Genomic DNA, 23,929 nt, shown 5'->3' with positions numbered 1-23,929 from the left:
TGAAAAATAAATATTAAACCATCATCGCTGACCTTTTCGTAATGCATTAGCATTTGATGCATACTCACCATTCCGACTCTCTTCATCAATTGGAACTATTGTTGCTGGAGGCCCTGCTCTGGCCAACTTGCAGTCTACAAACATGAAAATACAAGTTACTTCAAATTCCACTATCAGTTTGATGCATTGATAGTAACTGTGTACTCAAACTGCTTGACTGGTCATTTTTGAGAAGTATGGGGAACAAAACTCTGTTAAAATCTGCTATAGGCACCCAATGGTTTCTGAAGTACTTACCCAGATTTTACCTAGTTCCTAATTATACAGGATCCTTGTGGCAGAAGGATTTTCCTCAGGAAGACAGGCCCTAGACTATGCTCTAGAAATTTGCTGTAACAGCAACACATTTCAAACCTAATTCTTTTAATATGTGTTGCTGTACTATGAATTACTTGTTAAAATTTATACGCTTCTGTCATGTACAGGAAACACCAAGTCTTTGCCACATCACAACACAATACAAATTCACTTGCTACTCTTTAATCGTGTCTTACGCTAACCAGACACCCCACTGAGACCACTATGGGAAAGAGGTCCTCCAGGACAGAGACAATGTGATAGTAAATTAACCCAAATAATAACATAAAAGAATGATTAAAAGGAATAAGTCATAATTAAAGCTTCACAACAGAAATAAACATAATTGAAATTTAATTGCAACACAAGTCTCTAATTAGTGAGAGTGAACAGAATTTCAATAAAATGTTAAATAGAGTGAAAAAGAAAATAAACAGACAAGCAATTTTCAGGAAGTTACAATTCGCCATCTTACCCTCATATTGCCAGTCTGGAAGGAAGTTAAGAGTCATCAATGGAAGCAGAGCAGAATAATGAAAGAAAATAAGTAAGATTTTGTTGTGGTTTATAGAGAAAGCTTTAAAGGCACAAAAAGCAGTTTAAATAGAAGTCTGAGGCACCTGATGTGTACGCTATATATACCACAATGCAGAGACGTTGTTGCAGTTGTCACATATAAAGTTCCATACAGATATAGTTCACAGAGAATCTGATTCAGTCTATTCCAGTAACCTCTTTGATGTGTTTCCACAAGTACAAGTAGTTGTGTACAGAAGGAAGAAAGTATGACATTCCCTACTCTATTGAAATGAGTGACACTTGTCATGTCAAGGTTCTGCATATGACTCCTGCAAAGCTCTCTTAGAAAGTAATATCAATAATATATTTAATATTATTTAATAAATAAGAAAATGCAAAAGTATTGTGTGTGTAAGACATAAGGATAGTTCATTTCACTCACTCCTCTTAATAGTGCAATCCTCTACATTTTTACTCAGTAGTAAGTCACACTGAATGCAACAGACAGTTACTCCCAGATCTAAACCAGGAGTGATTGGAGAAAAGAGTATTGTTCAATTTAAAATACCAAGAGATCTTGGACAAATCCAGATTATTTGAAAACCTGGCTGTAAACTTTGTATATCATTATCTATCTATCTATCTATCTATCTATCTATCTATCTATCTATCTATCTATCCTTAGTTTGACATCTGTCCATCTCAGCAATGTTTGGTTGGATCTTAATGACTGTTTGAGTTACTAGAGGGCACTTCTAATTCATAGGAAGGACTCTATGTAAACATGTGCAGTATCACCAGCATTAAATCTTATTTACCAAATAAGAGTCTTTGTTCTTGTAAGTCCAACTATTGAGCTTTAAGTCCTAAACTTCAGGTAACAAGATAGTATACAGAAGAGCATGGAGAGAAGCTCAGAGCAATGATTAAGGAAAATTGAATATAAGCTAGCCTGAAAATTCCCTCACACAGGAGGCACAGTGCTGAAATCAATATACATGACTTGTGGTAGACACAGGAATCCTCTTAATTAAAATGCACATCAGAAATGAACAGCAGCAATCATTAACTTTGTGCCTTCTGAACCATTCCTGTCTTGATCTCTGTGTTATTGCTACTAAAACTAAAATGATTCAGTCTATGTTTTACAACTCTTCCTCTCATGCTTTGGAGAATTCAAGTGCATCTATTTAATAAGTTGTTTTAAGAATATTGCTACATTCAGTTAGAAGGGTAGATCTAGACTCCACTTGTGATGTACTGTTTGTGAGTATGGTGTTTTTTAAAGGGCCATTTCCATTAGATTTCACAATGGGCACTGATATACTATGTACTTTGCTTGTGTTGAAAATAAAGTTAGGAATGAAAAAAAAACCTATTTTGAGAGCACAGTTGATACTTTCTACTAGTGGTGCATTTGTTTGAAAAGGCTAGTATCCTTTTTCTCATTCAATTTATTTTTGTATCTCTTTAGTTTTTTTTCCAGATGTGTATCCCATTCTTCCTTCAAGGACCTCAGCATGGTATATATGACATTATCTTACCTTTTCTTTTCTATCATCACTTGCAAAAGGTGGAAGGAAACAACTGATTTATCAAGCTCATCCAGAGACTTGAATGGTTTAACAGGGATTTTAGCCAACTATATCAGGACTAGGTTTTCTTCACTGTATCTATTGTCAAAACTAGTGGTGGCCTGTCAGGCCAGTGAGATAGGCCCGATTTAGATGGGCCTTTGCGCCATCCCCATCACATGCTAGGGCTTGGCCGAGGACGCACCATCCATACCGGCCTCACCCTTAGCACGTGACGGGGCGTCAAAATGGTGGCACCCTGTACACATGGGCGCCACCATTTTGACGCGACGGACACATAGCATCCGCACTTGTGACATCACGAATGTGCCATTTGTGCACTCGGGAGTCGCAAGTGCGACGCAAAAAGAACCCACTTTTGTGGGTTCTTTTTCCGCCGCTGGGAAGCCTCACTGTTTGGCAGCTGAGGCTTCCTGCCAGTGGAAATGGAGGTGGCGGCAGTCTGCCCTTTTTGGGCAGTCTGTATCCCGCCAAAGTTAACCTGCCCCAGGTTTTAATCTGAACTTTAAAGACACTATCCAAGGTGCTCAGCTCTATCTGCAAAATATGAAAGTACCTTATATAGCTACTTTGAAGGTAAGAATACAACTAGAGAAGAAGCACCAGTCCCACTGACCTGGAAATCACAAGGCACCACTGCTTTTGTCAGCAGATATTGAAAAGCTTTCATGCTGATATATTTGCTAGTGTGTTTCATCTGAATGCGGAAACCACAAATCCTGCTGCTGTACACATAGGTCATGATCCAAAACATAAATGTATGATATGTACAGTGGAAGAGAGTTCTTCCCATTTCAATGCTAGCAGTGGGGATGTGTTAGCCATTTCAGACCCTCAATACATTCCCATGGTTCAGTGGCAGGCAGTGGCAGTATCAAGCAGTTAAAGATGATTTTAGGTGGGCTCTTGATATCCACTGGGGTTTAGTTCCAGGACCTCCCATAGATACCAAAATCCATGGATATTGAAGTTCCATTAAACAGAATGGATAGTAAAATGGTGAGCCTTACATAAATTGCAAAATCAAGGTTCACTTTTTCAAATTCATACATTTGTTGAACATTTTCAAACTCTGGGTGCTTCAACCCATGTATAAAATATCTGTGGAGGGTTATCTGTTCCAGATGTTCATAGCTGCCCACCACATGATACAGAGATGTAGGAAGGTATCATTAAAATGCTTAAGTAGGCTGGCATGCCACTTTGAACCTACCCAAAACTGATACCACACTGGGAGTATGCTAAATATGTTCTAAGTAGTATTTTATTGCAAGTATAAAAAAATGAAAATTTAAGTTGATTCAGAATATCTATTTTTTTTTTTTTGCATGAGCATTTCTATAAAAAAGTAATATCCTTTAAAAAATATATATAGTTTTAAACAATAATATTACTTGGCAATAGCGATTTTCATAAGAGTGAGCTAATGATCTAATGAGATGCTGCGCCATCAACTTTACAACTGCATCATGGAGATTATTGGAAATGCTTCTGCATGGTAGTGTCTCTGTGTAGGTATTATAATGTGTAGGTTGCCAGGTCACAACCCAGCACACGCAGAAGCCTGATTATTAGAGCAGCTGGACTGGCAGGAGAGAAAGATGGCAATAGCACACAGAGAGGAGGAGGAGGAGGAGGAGAATATAACAGACAAACTCCGTCTGGTTCGGTCTTGTATTCTGCTGATAAAACACATACTTTCTTCTTCATTTTCATAATAAAAATAATAGTTCAGTCTTTTTTTAAAAATTGTATGTCTTTTCAATGATTTTATACTGTTTTCTGCTGTGGTTATAATTGTTTTTATATTTTCATAGTGAAGGTTTTTTAACTGATTCTCTCTGGCAGCCACCTTGGGTCTCATTCTGGGAGAAATGTGGCATACAAAAGAAAGAAATAAAATAATAAATAAACAAACAGGTTGTGACGGTGAAAATGTGGCACTGCCATAATTGCTGAAAACCTCTCATTCCTTTTTACTGTGTGCCACTGCTTCCACCACTTAAGTGAAGGTGAGACTCACTCACCCAACTATTTTTCTCAGATGGCAGCACAATGGGTCTTTTTATCCCACTGCTGTCACTAATATGTGACAGCTACCTTCCTAGCTGTCAACAAATTGTGCTATGAGACCCTCGAACTCAGATCCCTTGCTTGAATGAGTCCCACACTTTTCTGAGCAATACAAGTAATATTAATCCTTAGTGGTGTTTGGCTTATACTTTCTTAAAATACCTCAAGTGACCACACTTTGAAGCAAAACAAAAGAAAACTTTATTTACAATATACAGTCGTCCATCCATTTTCACAGGCAATCCATTCTGCCCAACAACAACATAAATCCACCAATATCCAAGCCCCATTGTCTTGAATGGCGGCGCCCCCCCACAGGTACCCATGGGCATGTCCCGCAGGCACACACCCCATTTTATGTCCCTCTGTTTGCTCCTCATGTGTAATCAAGGGACATGGATTTGAAGTCTGCACAAACAAACTGGTGGATTCAGAGCTGATACAGTGTTTGTGCTTAAACAGTTCCAGATTCACATATGAGTTTTGGCTAGACTCAGAACTTTAAAACTTTGTTGCTACTTTATGCCTTTTCCAGCCACACCAATTCACTTTCCACACCTGACCTCTTTTTAGGCCAACCTGGATACTCAAAACCCTTTCCCACTGCCCCTTTTCAGCAGTGCATCTTAGCCACCTTGGCTGTTAAAATCTTTCAAGGCCTAATAAACCCCTAACTCAGACCTCTGTCTCTATCCAAATCCCTATCTCCTCACTCAGCCTATTTATACTTGCTCTTAGGAGTAGGTAAACTCACGCTGGTTGTTGCCAGGCTCACTTTGACTGGATGTTGCCATCGCTCCAATCTGCCTTTTCTCCACACAGGTGCAGTAGCATTTGACTGTCACTACACATTTAAGATGTAGTAGCAGGCATTCCAGAGGAGATAAAATCATTGGCTACATTTATGTACCAGCTCAGGTCCCTCAGGGGCGAAGCAGATGGGTGGCTTGGAGCTGCCTCTGGCCACTCCAGGCATGATCGGCCTGGAACCGCGGCAACTGGACACCTGAAGCTGGCTACTGCTGCAGTCCCAAACTAACTGCCCACAAGGAGCAACTTTTTGCTGTTCCTTTTTGGGCCTACTCTGGGCCACCTTAGGTGGCCTCAGAGTGGCTACCAGCCATCGTCTGTATGCCATGGCCCCAAAGTATCCAGAAGCTGTTCTATTTGGTCTGTCTGTTTCAGGCCTCAAATATTTTTTTTAGTCCTAACTGAAGACCCTTAAAATGGGGATTGTTCACCCTTTCCCAACAGGATTAAACTTGGCTCTAAACTAGTTGCTGCTGAAATGTTTTTAAATTATTGCTATTATTTTAAACAACAACAATATTGGAGGTTTCTGTACTTTTATCCACTTTGGCAGAGTTCAAAAACATAGCCGTGACAAGTCTGGAAAATCAGTATGCAAAGGGATCTTGTAGCACCTTTCAGACTAACTGAAAGAAATAAGGTGTAGCATGAGCCTTTGTAGCCTTGAGTCTACCTCCTCACCCTATGCATCTTAGGAAGCAGACTGAAGTCTACAAAAGTTAGTCTGCTACAAGATCCCTTTGCATACCATTTTATCCCCATTGTTATGTTTGAAATGCTTTCAAATTATTTTAATCACTGCAGTTTTAAAAGCTTATGATTGCTGTTTAGAAGTATTTAGCAGTATGCTCTGAACAACCTTAGGTCCCATATTGGGAGAAAGACATATTATGAAAGGGAGAAAGGAAAGAGGGGAGGGGAGGAACTTCAATCTAGCCATCTCTCTTTCTCTGAATTTACAGCATTACCTTGTTCTGTTACTTTCCTCTTTGCCTCCTTACCAAATCACTGGGAGAAGAAACAATCAAAGCATGAGACTACATGTTGTATATCATCTCTCATTTCATTCAGATCTACTAATCCATGCTTTAGATGCTCTCCACCATCCCATCTCATCCCAGGATCCCTTCAGTGTGGGAGGGAAAAAGGAAAACCTCTTTGATACTCTGTATGAATACCACCCCTCAGAGTAAGGACTGTAAACAAGACATCTTCAAAAGGCCCTCTAGAGAAGATTTCTGGGGCTACAAGATGAGGCAGCATATTAACCAAGAAAGGCACAGTATGAAGAAAGTAACCACATGCAGGGGAAAAACAACAACAACAGAACCCCATTTTTTCCCATCAAAAAGCCTTCCTGTTGCCCACCAAAGCTCTGGTGGGATTGGGTGTCTGAAGGTGACAGTAAGGTAGAGCGAAATATGAAAACCTGATGCATAAGCTGCAAAGTGATCCATAGTAGTTAGGAAAGACAATTATGCCACCATCATGATAGCCTACAAAAGACATTTATAGTTCTAAGGAAATTTTAATTTTCAAAAATCTTAAATGTCCAAAATGTCCTCTACATACTGAGTAAGCAACAGAGAGCAATTATGAGACTAATGCTGAAATATGAGTTAGAAGAAATGGCCATTAATTTAGCCCTGAACAAAAATGCTCCTTTCCTTCCCAGAAGTTCCTCAAAATTAATTTCTGATCAATATATTTCTGCCAAACATTAATTTTCCCTGTCTTCTACAGATCCCCATTCTTATTCCTCTTCATTTGGCTCAACTGCATTTTAAAAGTTTCATCATGTTATTAGCTGGATTCTCTGTCCCACTGCACGCATCTTAAATTGTAGGGACTCGGTAACAAAGTTTGGGAAAGGATAAATTAGACAGCATCTAATCATTCACCTTATGTGCCCACCAGCCATACCTGCCTGTCTCTCTCCATGACTTTACTATAGCAGTTCCCATGTGGCATCCCAGTGTACTACAGCAAACTCACATAGGTGTCAAAGGATATTTTAATCCACTCTCTTTTGTTTGTTGTTTCACTTGGCTGGGTGAAAGAAGAAGAAGAAGAAGAAGAAGTGAAGAGGAGAAGGGTAAACACTTGGCCCTTAGCACCTGGGTGCAGCAGCAAACATGAGGAAGAGGACATTGACTTGGTCTTTGACACTTTATTTCCTGTTCTCCTAAAGTGTGAAGTGAGACTGGAGTGGCCACGTCTCTGTTGCTAGACGCGCTACTGCCATTGTCACCACCTTCACACATACCCTTGGCTCAATATTAGTTCCATAGTTGTGACCCCAACATGGAACTAGTGCTGAGTCAAGGAAGGTCATGGTGCTGAAAGGACGAGCAGCAGTAGCAACAGTAGCAAGCAGGTCCCTCTCTTTTCCCACATCACCTCCATTCACAGGAGGAGGAGGAGGCTACCTTCATCCTCGTGGTCACTGCTACTGTTGCTGCAGTGATTTGGCCCTTAGTAGCATTTTGTTGCTGTTGCTATCAAGGTGTTAGGACATATTCTGCTGCCACACTGCAGAATTAATTCAGTTTGAGACCACTTTAACTGCCATTGCTTTATCTAATGGAATCCTTGGACGTGTACTTTTTGTGGCATCAGAGATCTCTGCCAGAGAAGGCTAAGTATCTCACAAAAATCGTAAATCCCAGCATTCCATAGCATCACACCATGGCAGTTAAAGCAGTGTTAAACTGTATTAATTCTGAAGTGCAGATGCAACCATAAATACTTTTTAAGTTGGACCTAAGTACTTGAACCCAAATACTTAATAAACAGAGGTGATTATTATTTCTTGTTGGCTTAAGGGAGTCATAAAAAGATTGCTGAGACACTAAGGGTGCTGTGAACCAAGAAAGTTTTGGAACCCCTACATTGCTACTTTTCAACATAATCACTAAGAGCCAAAAATGGAACCCAGCAGATCTGTTTTGTGCTCCTTCCCAATATATTATTCTCATCGTTGGATCTTTAAAAATGAACAAACCTGAAGTGCTATTTTAAGAACAACAAGTTACCAGTTTATTTTTATTTCTTTGTCCTGAAGGTGGTGCTTTGGCCATGTTTTGGCTGTGTCCTTTCCTAGGGAAACTGGATTTGGTCACAGTGGTTCATGCCTTCCTTAATTTCTTCCTGATGAAAGTACTGTAGTGTGCTCTACATCTGGCTGTCCTTGAACAGTGTTTGGAATCACAGTGCACAATATGTTGGTGTGAGCTTCAGCAAATGCGTATCGCCAACACTGTGACAAATTCATGTTTGCTTCTAGGTCAGTTCAAAATACTGCAGTTATTTTTTATTCTAAAGCCCTAAAGGGATCATAATATCTCAAACACTATCTCTTGCAATATCCCAAGCACTATCTGGGCCTGCTTGGAATTCAAGTTTCTCAGTGGAGTCCCTGTTGAATGTCCACCAGCCCATGAGGATGGCTTCAAAAGTACACAAGACATGACTTCTTCTGTAACAGCACTTCTTTTTTTGCTCCCATGGGAAATCATGTCAGTTCCATTTCTGGTGGGCAGCCAAGATTAATTGTTTCATACAATCTTTGGTCCTTAAAATTTAGGTCTGATTTTGGGACTGTTTCAGCAAAGTGTTTTCATATTTAAACATATTTAAATGTATTTTAAGCTGTTTCTGTGCAATATTTTCATCTGTTTTTAACTACTCTACATCTCATCAGGAGCCCAAGTGGGCTGAGAGGCAATGGACTTTCATATATTACAATGGAGAAAGCTATTTGCACTGTAGAGAACCATGGATCCAGGATTCTCTCACATTGGAAGCTATGAAACCTCTTGCCAGTACTGACTTCCCTTCTGCACTTTGCAGACCAAAAATTGAAAGAACATCAGTCCCAGAACAGTCAATTATACTTGTTGAAGAATTTAGCTTCCTTAAATGAAAGTCAATGTCACATCCCAAAAGAGCACAAAGGAAACTAGAAGAAAAGGAATAAGTAAGTGTGTGTGTGTGTGTATAAAAATTTCCTTGCTTTTTAAACCAATTTCATAACAAATAAAACACACACTGTATTGAGCATGTCATCCATTGTGATCAATGGTCTGAAAACAACACATAACAGGATACAAAATCAAAACCATAACAGATGAAAGCTAAGTTATAAGCCTCTCTCTGTTATTATTTTTCAGATATTAATCAATAGAAAATCTTGTGTATTCCATAATGTGTGCTTTCCCAAAACTTCATAACTTACTGACTCTTAGCAACACAACTCAAGGGAAAGCTAGGAGTCTATAGTTGGAACAGTTCTGCACTTGGCAGTGAATGATGTTTGTTCATATGTCCAGCAACTGGAACTACATTCTTGCGATGAAGCCAAGAAACAAGGTAGGATGGCCAGAGGCAGTATGGAAGCAATGGGGTTTTCATTCCAAGCATTATGTACTAGAGATCTCATAGGGCCAAGTCCACTCAGTTAGAGCAATATGTTCTTCTTCATAATTGGAAGGAAAAGCAAGCTTCCTATGGTAACTCTATTGAGATTTGTGTTCTGTTGTTATTCAGGTTTCTAGACACCCTTTCTTCCAATGTTACATGATACTTGGCATGGACCAGAGTGCATCTTCTTATCATTGACCTCTCCATCCCTTAACACATAAGTATATAGAAAAACAATGTGTGGGAAGAGAACATTACCTGACTCTTGTAGAGGAACAGAAAAATGTAGTAATGAGTTTACATCAGAATGGGCTTAAGTTCCAAATATTTTGGGCTCATTTCCACTTGCAGGTTAAACCGATTCCCAATTTCCAATTCACCCTCGCTCTCTGTTGGAAATCAATTCCAAAAGGTCCCTCATTCCCACTATCAAAGCAGATCTTTGTGTAATCGTTTTTTGTTTTTTTGTTTTTTGGCATGGTTGTTGTCCCCACTAGTTGCACCACTTCAAATTGGTGCTGGGTGAGGAGGAAGCCAGGGATGGAAAGAGAAGGAGCCAGCCAAGGACAAAAGGAAGAAACTGGGGAATGGAGGGAGAAGGAGGAAGCTGGGGACAGAAGGAGGAAGCCAGGAACAGAAGCCAGGGAATGAGGCAGGAGGATGAAGGGAGGGGGATAATGGGTTTTGAGTGGGTTTTTTTTTAGTAAAATTGATAGAATATTTGATTGATGGATCAATTTTACTTTGAAAAGTAAGAACAAAGTGTACGACACAAGTACAGCACTGAGAGGGGGGAAATGGTGGATCTGCCAAAAATCGAGGAGGGATGGTAAACACCCTTCTGTCATTAGTCCCTCCCCTCCAGAATGAATCGATTCTGATCTGTCGTTTCCACTTATTGCACTCGCTTCAGAATCTATTCTTCTCAAAAGAACCTCTTTCAAACTACTGTGTGGAAAAACCAGGGGTTTTGCCTTTGCTTCACTTTATCTTGATGAGGACTGATCACATTGCGACAAGAACCGGTTTCAAATGGGAATGAGGGTCATTTACACCGATCGGCAATTTGTCTATTTCATACTGGGAATGCACCCAAGTGTTCATTAAAGTGGGCCCTTGGTATCCCCTAGGGTTTGGTTTCAGGGATACAAAAATCCCTGGATGCTGAAGTCCCATTATATACAATGACATAGTAAAATGGCAAATAAAGGTTTGCTTTCCAGACTTTTTAAAAAATATATATTTTTAAGCCATGGATAGTTGAATCAGTGGATGCAGAATCCATGGATATGGAGAGCCAATCGTATTAGATAATATTAATCCTTGGGGGGGGGGGGAAACGAAAAAATATGCAAAAGCTGAATCAGTAGAAAGGAAAAGTTTTCAGATGCAATATAGTGAACATGGTTGCTTATTGATTTACTCTTTATTGTAAGCTGCCTTGGGTCCCATTTTTGGAATTCAAAAATCCATTTTTAATTTTGGACTTATACAGAGATTTTATGTTAACAAACAGACTGGTTTGCTATAAATATTAGCTTGTTTCAAGTGCTCCCAACATGTACTTATTGTGCATATAGAGGGGCAAAGTAGGACTTCACCCTCTAAGAAGTGCAGACAGCTACAAGAACATAGCTGGGTGCTTGTCTACATTCCCATCTGCCACTTCCAGCAGCCACTGAATAGTAAGCAAGGATGTGCAGCAGATGAAAAGTGGGTTTTGTGGGGTGAAGGAAGAGATGTCCCATAATTGTGCTTGATGGACCTTGATGGCACCTCTTCCTGATCCAGGATCTGTTACCGATTAAAGCTACATGAACATCATCTCATATTCAACCTGCCAGCCCTAAGGTACCCTGGTGGTGCTAGCAACAACAAGAACAACAAAAAAGAACAACAAAAATAAGTTATTTTGAAAAGACAACCAAGGGAAGAAACAATACATTCTTGCTGGAGGCCGTTGCAGGGGATGAGAGCCATTTCTGAAAAGGGTCCAATCTTTCCATAGTTTTCATCACTCTAGGAAACTGTGTTCAGAACAACAGAGATCATAGCCTTATTACTCATGGCTAATGTACTTCTTAATACAACATGTTTGGCTACTAAATAAACAACACATAATACGTCCATGTCACCTATTAAAAAAGTATTTCCTTTTGGCAGAACCTTTTTTTAAACAAAGAAATTATGTAGGTTAAACATCTCACCATTATTTTTAAAAGGCTTTTTAAAAAGGTGAGAAGTACTGTGGCAGTACAATTTCCAAATAAAGAGCTGCAAAGAACCATATATCTAAGTCATTTGAGTATCTAAGCAACTCAATGTTAAGGGGAAATTGCCCTCTTTCATTTCCTGTATAAGTGAATTCAGAACTACAGCTGTGCAAATTAGGATAAGCTTGCCATAGCCCTTTACATTAGCTGAATTGTAGTATAATTCATCTGTATTGAAAATAGCATAAGAAGGGCTTTCAGTCTATTTCTAGCTCTTCCTGCAGAGAGATCCAATTGTAAAGTCCTGGAAGGAATGACAGTGAACCTTAGATGGTATTCATCTAGTGCACTTGTAGTATACTTGTAAACTACACTTGGTTTCTGGGCAAGCATTCAGACTGTAAATTAGGTGGTCAATTAAGCAGCCTCTCAGAAAACTGTAGTTCAAAGTTTCAGAAGGCGAGATGGCACAGAATAAAAGGTTCTTACAGAAATTTGGCCAAACCCAAATTGTCAGCTCCGAGGACACTTGTGCTTTTTGTCTTTAAAGAAGCAAAAAGCAAGCCTTTGGCTTGACAAATGCTAAAAGAGCAAATAAAGGAAACAAAAGTGAAGCATGGCTTCTTGCTCTGATGGCACTAGGAAACTGAAGCACATTCCTTGAGAACTGCATAAATGAAATATTTGTCATCCTCACACATTCTTCTTTAAAGGAAACTTTTGTTGTCGAGATTTATAACTCATGTTAAATAGCTTGGACAAACCAACTACCAAGTGCAAGACTATTACATATTTATAAAGGGCAATAAAAGGTCAGTAAATCACCTCCCCCAGTATGTTAGGTTTTATTGTTGGGCAAGGAAGTGACATTTTATTAAATGTCAGTTTTTCATTTTATAGGTTAAAAACACACATGCGTGTCGTATTTTTTTTAAAAAAAAAAACGCCATTGTTGCTAACAGAAATACTATATGGAGATAACATACTTGTGTCTCATTCTGAAAAACTAGCTAATGGAATGCAGGGCATCCCTATACGGATGAAGGCTGCAACAATTCTAGTAGGCCCTGTGTTTACTCAGAAATTGATATAGTGTGAAACATGTACATGACCACATGAAATGCTCTTGCCACCATGTTTCACTCTCTGCCACACAAAAACCCTGAGCATAATCTCTATTTTCTCCAATTTAACTGACCGGCTGCTCAGGACGATGGAGGAGGGTGAGGTTGGGTACTGTGCAGGGTCAAAATCTTTCCGCTTGACCTACAGGTACCAGATGCAACTGGACTGAGTCATAGAAATTCCCAAATCTAATAGAGATTCCACTCAGAGAAGAGGAAGGGAGATAGAAAGGAGTGAAAGACAGAAGGATATCTCAAGGGAATGATAGAGAAAATGAGGAAGGAAGGACGATTTACAGTATTTATACATTTTATTATACATTACATTATATCACTTGGACTGGATGGCCCTTGTGGTCTCTTCCAACGCTATGATTTTATGATTCAAAAGTGAAGAGGAGAAATGCTTGTCCATTATAAGATTCTTTGTGAGAGAGAGTGACCCAAAGCAACAAGTGGGATAATATACTTCTATGCACATAAAGGGGCTTTGGAAAATGTTCACATTGTATTGAACTTTGCCCTGAAAGGCCTCCAAATGCATATGTTTATTAGGAAGGCATGTAAGATCATGATGGGAAGACGTTAAGGATGAAAATTTTTGACTAAACAAAAACAGGTTGGGGGTTATATTTGAATAATAATAATAATAATAATATGAATATGAATATCACATTTGTTGACAAGGCACCTGTCTAAAGCTAAATAGAAACAATAGTAAACTACTGTTGTCATTAATGAAAGAGTATTATCTAAATCATGTTATTCATTGGAAGTAAGATTATTTTACACTGGGAGGGGTCATTTCTTTTCAAGAAACAACTCCACCCCCACTAAAAAAATCACTCTCCAATTCAAAACACAAAACTGAAACTTGATTACCAACAATAGTGTCTTACAATAGGGAGAAAACACAGTGTGAAAATATTTGTGTACAGAGGTAATTACTGAACACACCCTCAGGGGAATATGTTTCATTTTAACAATAAATAAAATGCTTCCTTCCAGTAATTTATTCATGAATGCATTTATTGGTATATGCTATTGTGTTATCTTAACAGGTATGCTAAAACAGAATGTGAGGATAACCACAAAGACTAAAATAATTCATCAGTTAATCTGAGCTTAATTTGAAGAAGGGATATTGTTAATTTGGAGAAACTAAGGGGCTCTACAGGATGCTCCTTTCCTGGCCGGATCAGGGTTGTGGCAACCTCAAGCCGTGGCCTCAATCTGGCTTTTGGAGGGCACAAAAAGGAACCGCGAAGGGTGCCATAGTCGTGGCAGTGCAGCTCTATGGCGCCCCTTCAGCGCTGCATCATCTGGAGCACATCATGGCGACCTGGGGGAAGAGTCAGGGCATGTGTCATCAGGACACTCGACCCCAACTTTGCCAACAGGCCAGCCTTTTGGGCTAGTCAGTATAGGGCCTAAGTGTTCTAAACAGAGATTTGCAATTATTGAAATTTTAAGACTTAGGTTAATAATAACACTAAATGTTCATTGATACTAATAATAATAATAATAATAATAATAATAATAATAATAATAATCACCAACAAAGACAAGGGTTACAGCAAGGTTTCAAAGAGTTTTTTAGATGATGCTTAGCTGCTTACAACCAATTAAAGCAACACAACTAAAAACTACAAGCAGAAAAGTTTTTTTAAAAAATGAACAACAATTCTATTAAAATTGCAATCTTAAAATACATAGCACATCACATTAAAAGCTCTTCATGCCACAACAAGTTAAGAACTAAAGACCTGCCTAAACAAACAAACAAACAAACAAACAAATAAATAAATGTCTTTGCTTGCCATCAGAAAGTGATCAGACAACCATGGGAGGGAATTCTACAACCTGGGAACAGCCAGTGAGAAGGCCCTCTACCATGTCCTCACCTCTAATGTTGGTGGGACCAAGAGAAAGCTGATCTTAAAATTCAGGTGGACTCATGACCTGGATGACAGAATTGGGAGCATACTTATCAAATTTGCAGATGACACCAAATTAGGGGGAATAGCTAATACCCCAGAGGACAGGATCAAGATTCAAAATGACCTGAATAGACTAGAAAGCTGGGCCAAAGCTAACAAAATGAAATTCAACACGGAGAAATGTAAGGTATTGCACTTAGGGCGGAAAAATAAAATGCACAGATATAGGATGGGTGACACCTGGCTGAATGAAACTACGTGTGAAAGGGATCTAGGAGTTCAAGTAGACTACAAGTTGAACATGAGTGAACTGTGTGATGCGGCAGCTAAAAAGGCCAATGCTATTTTAGGCTGCATCAATAGAAGTATAGTGTCTAGATCAAGAGAAGTAATAGTGCCACTGTATTCTGCTCTGGTCAGGCCTCACCTAGAATATTGTGTCCAGTTCTGGGCACCACAATTCAGAAAGGACATTGAGAAACTGGAGCGTGTCCAAAGGAGGGCGACAAAAATGGTGAAGGGTCTGGAAACCATGCCCTATGAGGAACGACTTAGGGAGCTGGGGATGTTTAGCCTGGAGAAAAGAAGGTTAAGAGGCGATATGATAGCCCTGTTTAAATATTTGAAAGGATGTCATGTTGAAGAGGGAGCAAGCTTGTTTTCTGCTGCTCCAGAAAACAGGACCCGGAACAATGGATGCAAGCTACAGGAAAAGAGATTCCACCTCAACATTAGGAGGAACTTCCTGACAGTAAGGGCTGTTGGACAGTGGAATGCACTTCCTCGGAAGGTGATAGAGTCTCCTTCCTTGGAGGTCTTTAAACAGAGGCTGGATGGCCATCTGTCAGGGATGCTTTGATTTGGATTTTTTGTATGGCAGGGGGTTGGACTGGATGGCCCTAGTGGTCTCTTCCAACTCTACGATTCTATGATTCTATGTAGGGAAATATAGGTGTGTTACAGACTGCCTGAAAGTGGCGGTCTGCCGCCACCGCCATTAGCAGCACCGAAGAGCCCCAGCGGCCAAACCACGAGACTCCCTGGCACCGCAAAAAAGAAGTGCCAAAATGGTGCTTCTTTTTGTGCCCCAGAAGTGGCACCACACGATGTGTGGACGCTAAGCATCCGTGACATCAAGATGGCGGCGCCTGTGTAGAACGGGTGCCACCATTTTGTACATCCTCAGGACGTACTAGGGTTAGGGGCATGCATTAAGCACGCCCTTTCCTAACCCTAGTACGTCCTGAGGATGTACTTTATGCCCGTTTGTAACGGGCCAAAGTCTCTCAGACATCCTGGACCCAAGGGCTTCAAAACACTTTGAATTATGCCAGTAGCCAGTAAAGCTGTTTCAAGAAGAAAGTAATATAATGTAATGAGCCCCAGCCAGCACACTGGCCAAAGCACTTTGAAGCCACTGAATTCTCCAAAGGCTGTCCCATGTATAATATGATACAGTATTCCAACTGGGATGCTAGCATGGCATGACTCACAGCACCCAGATGTGATACCTCAAGGAATGGGAGTACCTGGACACTAGAGCTGTGCAAATGCATTCCTGGTCACTGGTGAATTCTAGGCATTTAAGTTCAAATCTGACACCAGGAGCATGCCAAAATTGCAAACCTGGGAGTTAAGAGGAACATAACCTCATCTGGCACAGGCTGAATCCCTTTTACTTGAGCTGCCTTTCACCTGAACAGGGGTACCTCTGTTTGGCTAGAGTGAGCTTCAATTTGTTTGCTGGTTTAGTGCCAGCTTCCTTGATGTTAGGTGGAAAAGAGAGATAGAGATGGGAAGAAAGAGAAAACTGATGACCCATGAGCATCAGAATTTGCACTTCTGAAATGAGCATCCAGATAAATACCCAAGTGTCATTTATAGACAAAAAAAAAGAGATCACTCTCAATAATGAATCAAATATATACGACCACTTGCATCCACATCCACAACAACAACAACAAATCAGTGTTTCAGGAGCCATGTGTCACTTAGAAATGGAATGGCAACTATACACCACCACCCCACTCCACACTATGAAGCATAGGTTTATATGTTGATAAGCCAGTAACACAACATACAGTGATTATAAGAGAAGTTAATAGGTCTTACAGGATTATGGTTTATTCAATGGTCCTAGAGTACTGCACTCTTCTTCTCCTGAGGAGTAATTGTAACCTGAAGTGGCAGTTGGGATAACCAAGGGATTCTTTTTTCAAACAGGATGCAACTTTTAAGTCCCTGAAATGAGGGATATGCAACCAGCAATCATTACGACCAAAACTTTATTTTGGAAGTGTAGGTATTTCAGAATCAGAAGCAGCAATGAAGAGAACTTCAAAGGGAAAGGCTCTTCTCTAGACGGAGGGCTGCTTCCCTGCTGATAATCAGGATTAGGCCTACTGGCTATAGAGATATTAGACATTTCTAGAGGCTGGAATATAAACTGCAAAGCACTGTTGATGACACTGAAGCTTGGGGCACAGATCCTACTTTTTCTGTCTTCAGAGGTAATCTCTACTGCTCAGTCATGACTAGCTAAGAACCAAGAGTCTAACAGAAAACAAAACAAATGCAGAGAAACTCCAAGCTTAATTTACATCATTTCTCTATCAGCTGTCAAAACCTTTGCCAAGTTTTATTAATGAATGTGTTTATTGGTATATGCCACTATGTAATCTTTGTGAAGTTGGGCTGCTCTGTCTTGGAGGGGAGGCATAACACTGCCTGAACTTTGGTATTATACTACTCCATTTCTAAACATCCTTTTTAATGACTTATCACTTCTAGCCTTTGAGGTTTCTGAATATATTTATAAGAAAATTCAAAACACTTCACCTTTCTGCACATAGTTTGCCTGAAGATAAAAAAGGAAGGAAAAGAAAGTCTTGCAGAGTCAACAAACACAGTCAGAATTCACGTCTAAGCCATACCAGTGTGTTTGTTTCTATCCTGCATGCATTCAATCAATATCCAAACTTTCACAAACAGACATGGGTTTCCCCGTTCAAATATGACAATTTACACAATTATTTTTTTCTGAACACTTGGATTTTGCAACACACAGTATAAAAGTTCATTTAAAATCAAGCATGTATTTGAATGCACACACAGTACTTCAAGTGATGTGCCATCATGCACACTGAAAGAACTCTACTTTCCAAACCATCACATGAATTACTAAATCTTACATTTATTCAGGAGATATTTTTATCCTCATTGGCCTTCTTTTTTAATTCTGATTTAATTCCTTTATACTTTTGAATTGATATGTTTTCTTATTTTAAATTATGTGCCATATAAAAGTGTTATTTTAAAATGCAAAATTAATATTTTAAAATTATTTTTAAATGAAAAATATAAATGAAAACTACCTTGTAAAAGGTCATTTTGAGTGTATTGTTTATACGGCTGTTTGGTCATCTTATACTGGCTGTATGCCGTAATAATAAATGATTGATTGATATGAAAACTACCAGCTCCTGCTTCTCCCCAATAAAGTCAAAAGACCTTGTCTGGCATCCTGTTAGCAACTTACATTCATGAAATTGTCAAACTGGGGCACGTTACAGACCGCCGAAAAGCGGTGGCCTGCACCCGCCCCTTTCCCCCCATGAGAAAAGACCTTTTTCTTTTCTCAAGCCTTCCCCCCATGAGATGTTAGTTTAAGTTCCACCCCCTCGGTTTTTGACAAGTCTATGGATTTTCCCCATTCAGCTGAACCTGTTGTTTTTATTGCTATTGTGATTGTTTTTAAATACTGTTTTTAATTGTTTTTATCTTGATGTAGTTTTTCATTCAAACTTGTACGCCACTTTGATCACAAATTGGAAAAGCGGGATATAAATAAACTATTTATTATTATTATTATTATTATTATTATTATTATTATTATCGGGGCCTCAGTGGCCAGAGCGGCAGCCGCTGAGGCCCCGATCTGCCACTTTCTAGGCCGCGGGAAAGTGGCAAAAGGCCACTTCCCTGAGGCCTGGAAAGGGGTGTCCTTGGGGCTTCAAGCCCAAGGACACCTCACAGTGGCGGGGAGGAGGAGAAAGGGGCCACTTGGCCCCTTTCTCCTCTGCGTTGCTGGGCGCAGCCATCTAAAGGCTGTGCCCAGCGATGCAAACCTGGAAGGAGCTCTGAAACGGAGCTCCTTCTGGAGCCACGGAAAGGGCGTACTAGGCGCCCTCGTGAGGCCCCACTACGTCACAACCACGCCACCCCGTTTAGAGGCAGCGCGGTCGTGACATAGTCATGGCGGCGACCGTGTGGAACGGCCACCGCCATTTTGTGCGTGCTCCGTGCATCCTAGGGTTGGGGCGTCCCTTTGTAACCCTAGCACGCACAGAGCGCATAGTTTTAGGCCTGTCTGTAATGGGCCTGAGTTCCACATGGATAATGTTTATGCTACATCTCTGCAATGCAGAATCATTACTCTTATTTCACTAGCACTCATTTATTTTTTAAAAAATAAACAACTGTTGAGCTCTTCATATTCAGCATATATGTGTGCTCATGTGAATGGAGGAATGAATTTCTTTTATAAGTGATCTCTTACCCAGTAAGCCACATTAATAAATATATCCCAGCATTCACACACATTCATTTAAATAGAAGAGTGTGCAAACTTCCATACATGCAAACAGGACTGAATACAAATAATGGCAGTAACTGCAGACTGCTGCCACAGGTCAACACACATACATAATGTGCTTTCTACTATACTTATCTACATATATGAACATGGAACTGTGTTCTTTTTGACAGAGAATCACTAGACTGGTCTTTTGCATGGTTCTGCACGTAACATGTTATCTTAAACAGCAATGTGCAAAGCAACTTTCATTTCCTCTGGGCTTGCAGTTTTGGATAAAGATAGAATGGAATAAAATATTTATATTTAATAAAATAATAATCTTGCCTAGTCTGAGCTGAGAACCAGCAGAACACCTGTCTACCTGCCCCACTCGGTTTTCTCAGAACATAGGATGTTGGAAGAGCAATTCAGAGGAATGGTGAGGAGATATGATATGGGATTAGCATGGGGGGGGGGGGGACAGAGAGTACCTTCCCACAGCAGGAAGGAATAAAAGGAACAACATGATGGGGACTTGGGTAGAAACAGATAAACACTTTCTATACTTATGTTTATAAGGCTGTTTTGAATAACTTCTTTACCAAGAACCTAAAATGATCAGTGCTCTTTATTATTTGTATTTTGCTAACCAGTGTAGCATCTGGATTGTGATCTTCTTTACAAAACAGTTTCTCACATTTTTCTTTCTTTGGGCTCAAATTCACCATGCAAATCTTGCTAATTGGTTGATTTTATTGCCAAATGATCCATTGCTGCAGTGTCCCATCTTCTCAATTTCTTACACTAGCTAGTTAACAGACAGGATGCCTGACAGAGAGATAACCCATCAGATACACTGCACAATCCAATCTGGCAAGAGTAAAGACGCTTATGAATTTTGCATCAACCAACATGTTGCAGTGGAAGAGCCTCAGATGTTACGTTATCCTGGAATGATCAACAATAAGGATACACTAATTAACATGCAAGGAAATACAGACGTCATAGAACAAGAATAAAAATCTTTAAATCGCATAAGAACATAGGGAGGCTGAAAATACGGCTCTGGTAAACATAATATGGTAATACACAGAAATATAATTCTTTGGTTTTATTTTATTTCAGAGGTTTTTTCTCTCAAGTAGTTGAGATTATTCCCTATGGATACAAAAATCCATGAATGCTCAAGTCCCATTATATAAAATGGCAAAATCAAGGCTAATTTTTTGGATTTTTTGAGACTAACATTCTACAACTGGGATAAACAAAACAAACAATTTCATTTATATACCGCTTCATACTGAACTAACAGTGTCTAAGCGGTTTACAAAGTGTAAGCTAATCCCCCCCCCCCACACACACACACAATCTGGGTACTCATTTTAGCAACCACCTCGGAAGGATGCAAGCCTGAGTTGAGCTTAAGCCCTTTTGCTGGTATTGAACTCGCAACCTTATGGTTTTGAATAAGTGGCTGCGCTACAGGCATTTAACCACTGCGCCACCAGGGCTCCCTTTGCATACTGATACTCAAGAGTAACACAGTTACAGTATGTCTCTGAATTGTACCCCCACATATCAGATGTTGTATTACTAATTTATGTTTAATTTAATTTGGTTTTAAGTTTACCCACATTCTCATGTGATTTTTTTTAATTTTTAAAACTTTTTAAATTTTCTGCTATTAAGTTGGCATCTGTGTCCATTAATTCCTGCATCCTTTGTTGAAATCTATTGATGTTCCATCATTTGTATCCTTGAATAATAAGCCACTGGAATATTAGTGGGCATCTTTTTATAGGTACATTCCCGATATTCTTTCAGCTTTTCAGCTATGATCATTTACTTACTTCTCTATGTCTTTTGGAAACAAACTTTTTCCCTCTCCCAGGGACATAAAAATGAATTTTGCAGGGGCAGCTGGCATATGTAACTGACTTTCTCAATACAAGCACAAAGAATAATGAAAAAATATCTGGAGATAAATGTACAGATGTACATATGAGGAATGAATGTGTGAATAAACACACATTCTGTGAGAGTTCATCCACCAAAAGATTGAAAAATGAGTCAGGAATAGTCAGGAACACTTGTCACAGACTTTCAGGGATTCATTATTTATCAGTTTCTTAGCGAAACATGTGTCTGAGCATGTTGGAAAAGAAAGCTACTTTGAGGTGAAAGAAGCATGCTGCTTCAGTATCCAGTCTGCTGGAATGGCCAGATGATGTGAAGCGTGATGCTGGATTGTAAAAAACAAAAAACAAAAAAGTCATACCAATTTTCCTCCAGAAGTGACTATGAGTGAGATACATAGAGAAATCTTGTAGTACCTTTGAGATGAACTAAAAGAAAGAAATTGTGGCAGCATGAGCTTTTGTAGACTTCAGTCTACTTCCTCAGATGCATTTGGTGGAGTAATGTAATAATTCTCAATATGAAAAAAGACTTTGAAAGTCTCTACTGGCTTTTATTTTAATGAAACTGGTTGGCTATTGGAGATGAGCAAACTCCCCCAAGGCACAACTTGACAGCCATTAGGTTTCTTTTGTGCTTTCCTAGAAATAATGGGGGGGGACTCTTGAGTTCAAAAGCTGTGAATATTTACCTCATTCCCCTGCCAGTTTCTCCACCCTGTATGTCTTGTCTTGTCCTGAACAAGAAGCCCTTAGGGCATGAGACAAGGCAGCAGCATATATGAACTTGACAATTTGACATGGAGTCTGACAGGTGGCTAAAGTCAAAGAAAGCAGGAAAACTCAGGGCTAAAGGTGAGGCTACATTCCAAGGCAATGCTGTGTTAAGGAGTTGTTCCTAACAGTGCCTTCAGACTGGATTCACAACAGATGTTGATTCAGTATGCCCATGAATAAATACATTCAGAACAAAAAAGAAATATATCAGCAAAACCACAAATCACAGAACAATTTAAATCATTAATACAATACTGAACTTCTAAACACTGGAATAAACACAACAATAATTAAGAAGTCACGATTAATTTTACAAAAGGAAGCAGGAAAAGACTTGCAGGCTCTCTGATCAACAGCTCTTGCTTAGAATGTTGTGACTGTGCCTTGAACCTACTAACTATTTCTTTCTAACATCTTGTTCTGCCTGTATCTTCATGCTTGGCTTTCTCACAGATCCACCTATGTACCAGCCATGTATGAAACTACCTCTGTCTGAAACTACCAGTCTATACCACTGTTGAACAACTTTTACCATCAAGTTCTTCCTAATGATTGGGTGGAATGTTTCCCCCCCTTGTCTGTTGAATATATTGTTTTGTGTCATGTTGCAGAAAATTAATTTCCTCCATCTTCTATATGTTGTTGTTATTGTTAACTGCCCTTGAATTGACCTCAGCTCATGGTGGCCCTGTGGATGAGACATCTCTGTGATTCCCTATCATCTACTGTTCTGCTTAAGTCTTGTAGATTCATGCCCATGACCCTTTAATTGAGTGTAGCCATCTGGCATGCTGTCTTTCTTTTAGCTACCCTTAACCTTTCCCAGCATTATTGTCTTTTCTAATGGCTTCCGTTCACATAATTAGTGGTTAAGATGCCAACTCTGATGACTGCAAGGTTGGCATATCACCAATTTGAGGTTGAAGTGCTGCATGTTGGAATGAGCTCCTGTCATTTGTCCCCATTTCTGCCAACCTTGCAGTTTGAAAGAATGTAAAAAGTGCAAGAAGATAAATAGTCACTGCTTTGGTGGGGAGGTAACAGTGTTCCATGTGCCTCTGAATTTATTCATACTGGCCACATGACCATGGAGTTGTCTTTGACAATGTTGGCTCCCTTGATTTAGTAATGGTAATGAGCACCACCCTACAGTCAGACATGACTAGACAATCACATGAAAGGGGGAGTCTTTACCTTTTACCTATCATATAATCAAAAGCCAGCATGGTGTAGCAATTTGAGAATTGGACTATAACACTGGAGATCAGGGTTCGATTCTCCGCTGAAGCATAAAAACCCACTGGGTGACCTTGGGTGAATCACACACTCTCAGCCCCAGAAAACTTCATGAAAGGTTCTCCTTAGGGTTGCCATAAGTCACAAATTGTTTGAAGGAACACAACAACAACAATCATATAATCTCCTAGTCTTCTCGTTTCTGAGTTATTAAACATATCCAACTCCCTAAACCATTCCTCATAGGGCTTGGTTTCCATATTTTCTTTTTTTTACAATCTTGGTCACTCTTCACTGAGCACATTCCATTTTGTTATTCTTTATGATCAGTGGTACCGAGAACTGGACACAGTACTCCAGATGAGGGAGAT

General features: G+C 39.6%; 1 protein-coding gene across 2 annotated transcripts in view; it reads right to left on the bottom strand.

Moving 5' to 3' along the window:
- The window catches only part of PCDH15 (protocadherin related 15), a 648,893-nt gene that overhangs the window by 394,042 nt on the left and 230,922 nt on the right, over window positions 1–23,929 (bottom strand). For both annotated transcript variants that reach the window (XM_042459844.1, XM_042459843.1), the window contains 2 exons: window positions 833–847; window positions 69–134 (listed from right to left, as the gene is read on the bottom strand). In XM_042459844.1, the coding sequence (XP_042315778.1) occupies window positions 69–134; window positions 833–847 (81 nt within the window). The remainder of the gene's footprint in view (window positions 1–68; window positions 135–832; window positions 848–23,929) is intronic.

The sequence above is a fragment of the Sceloporus undulatus genome, chromosome 3 (genome assembly GCF_019175285.1).
Source record: "Sceloporus undulatus isolate JIND9_A2432 ecotype Alabama chromosome 3, SceUnd_v1.1, whole genome shotgun sequence".
Lineage (NCBI taxonomy): Eukaryota > Metazoa > Chordata > Lepidosauria > Squamata > Phrynosomatidae > Sceloporus > Sceloporus undulatus.
The sequence above is the reverse complement of the archived record's forward strand: the minus strand, read 5'-3'. Positions and strand labels throughout refer to the sequence as shown.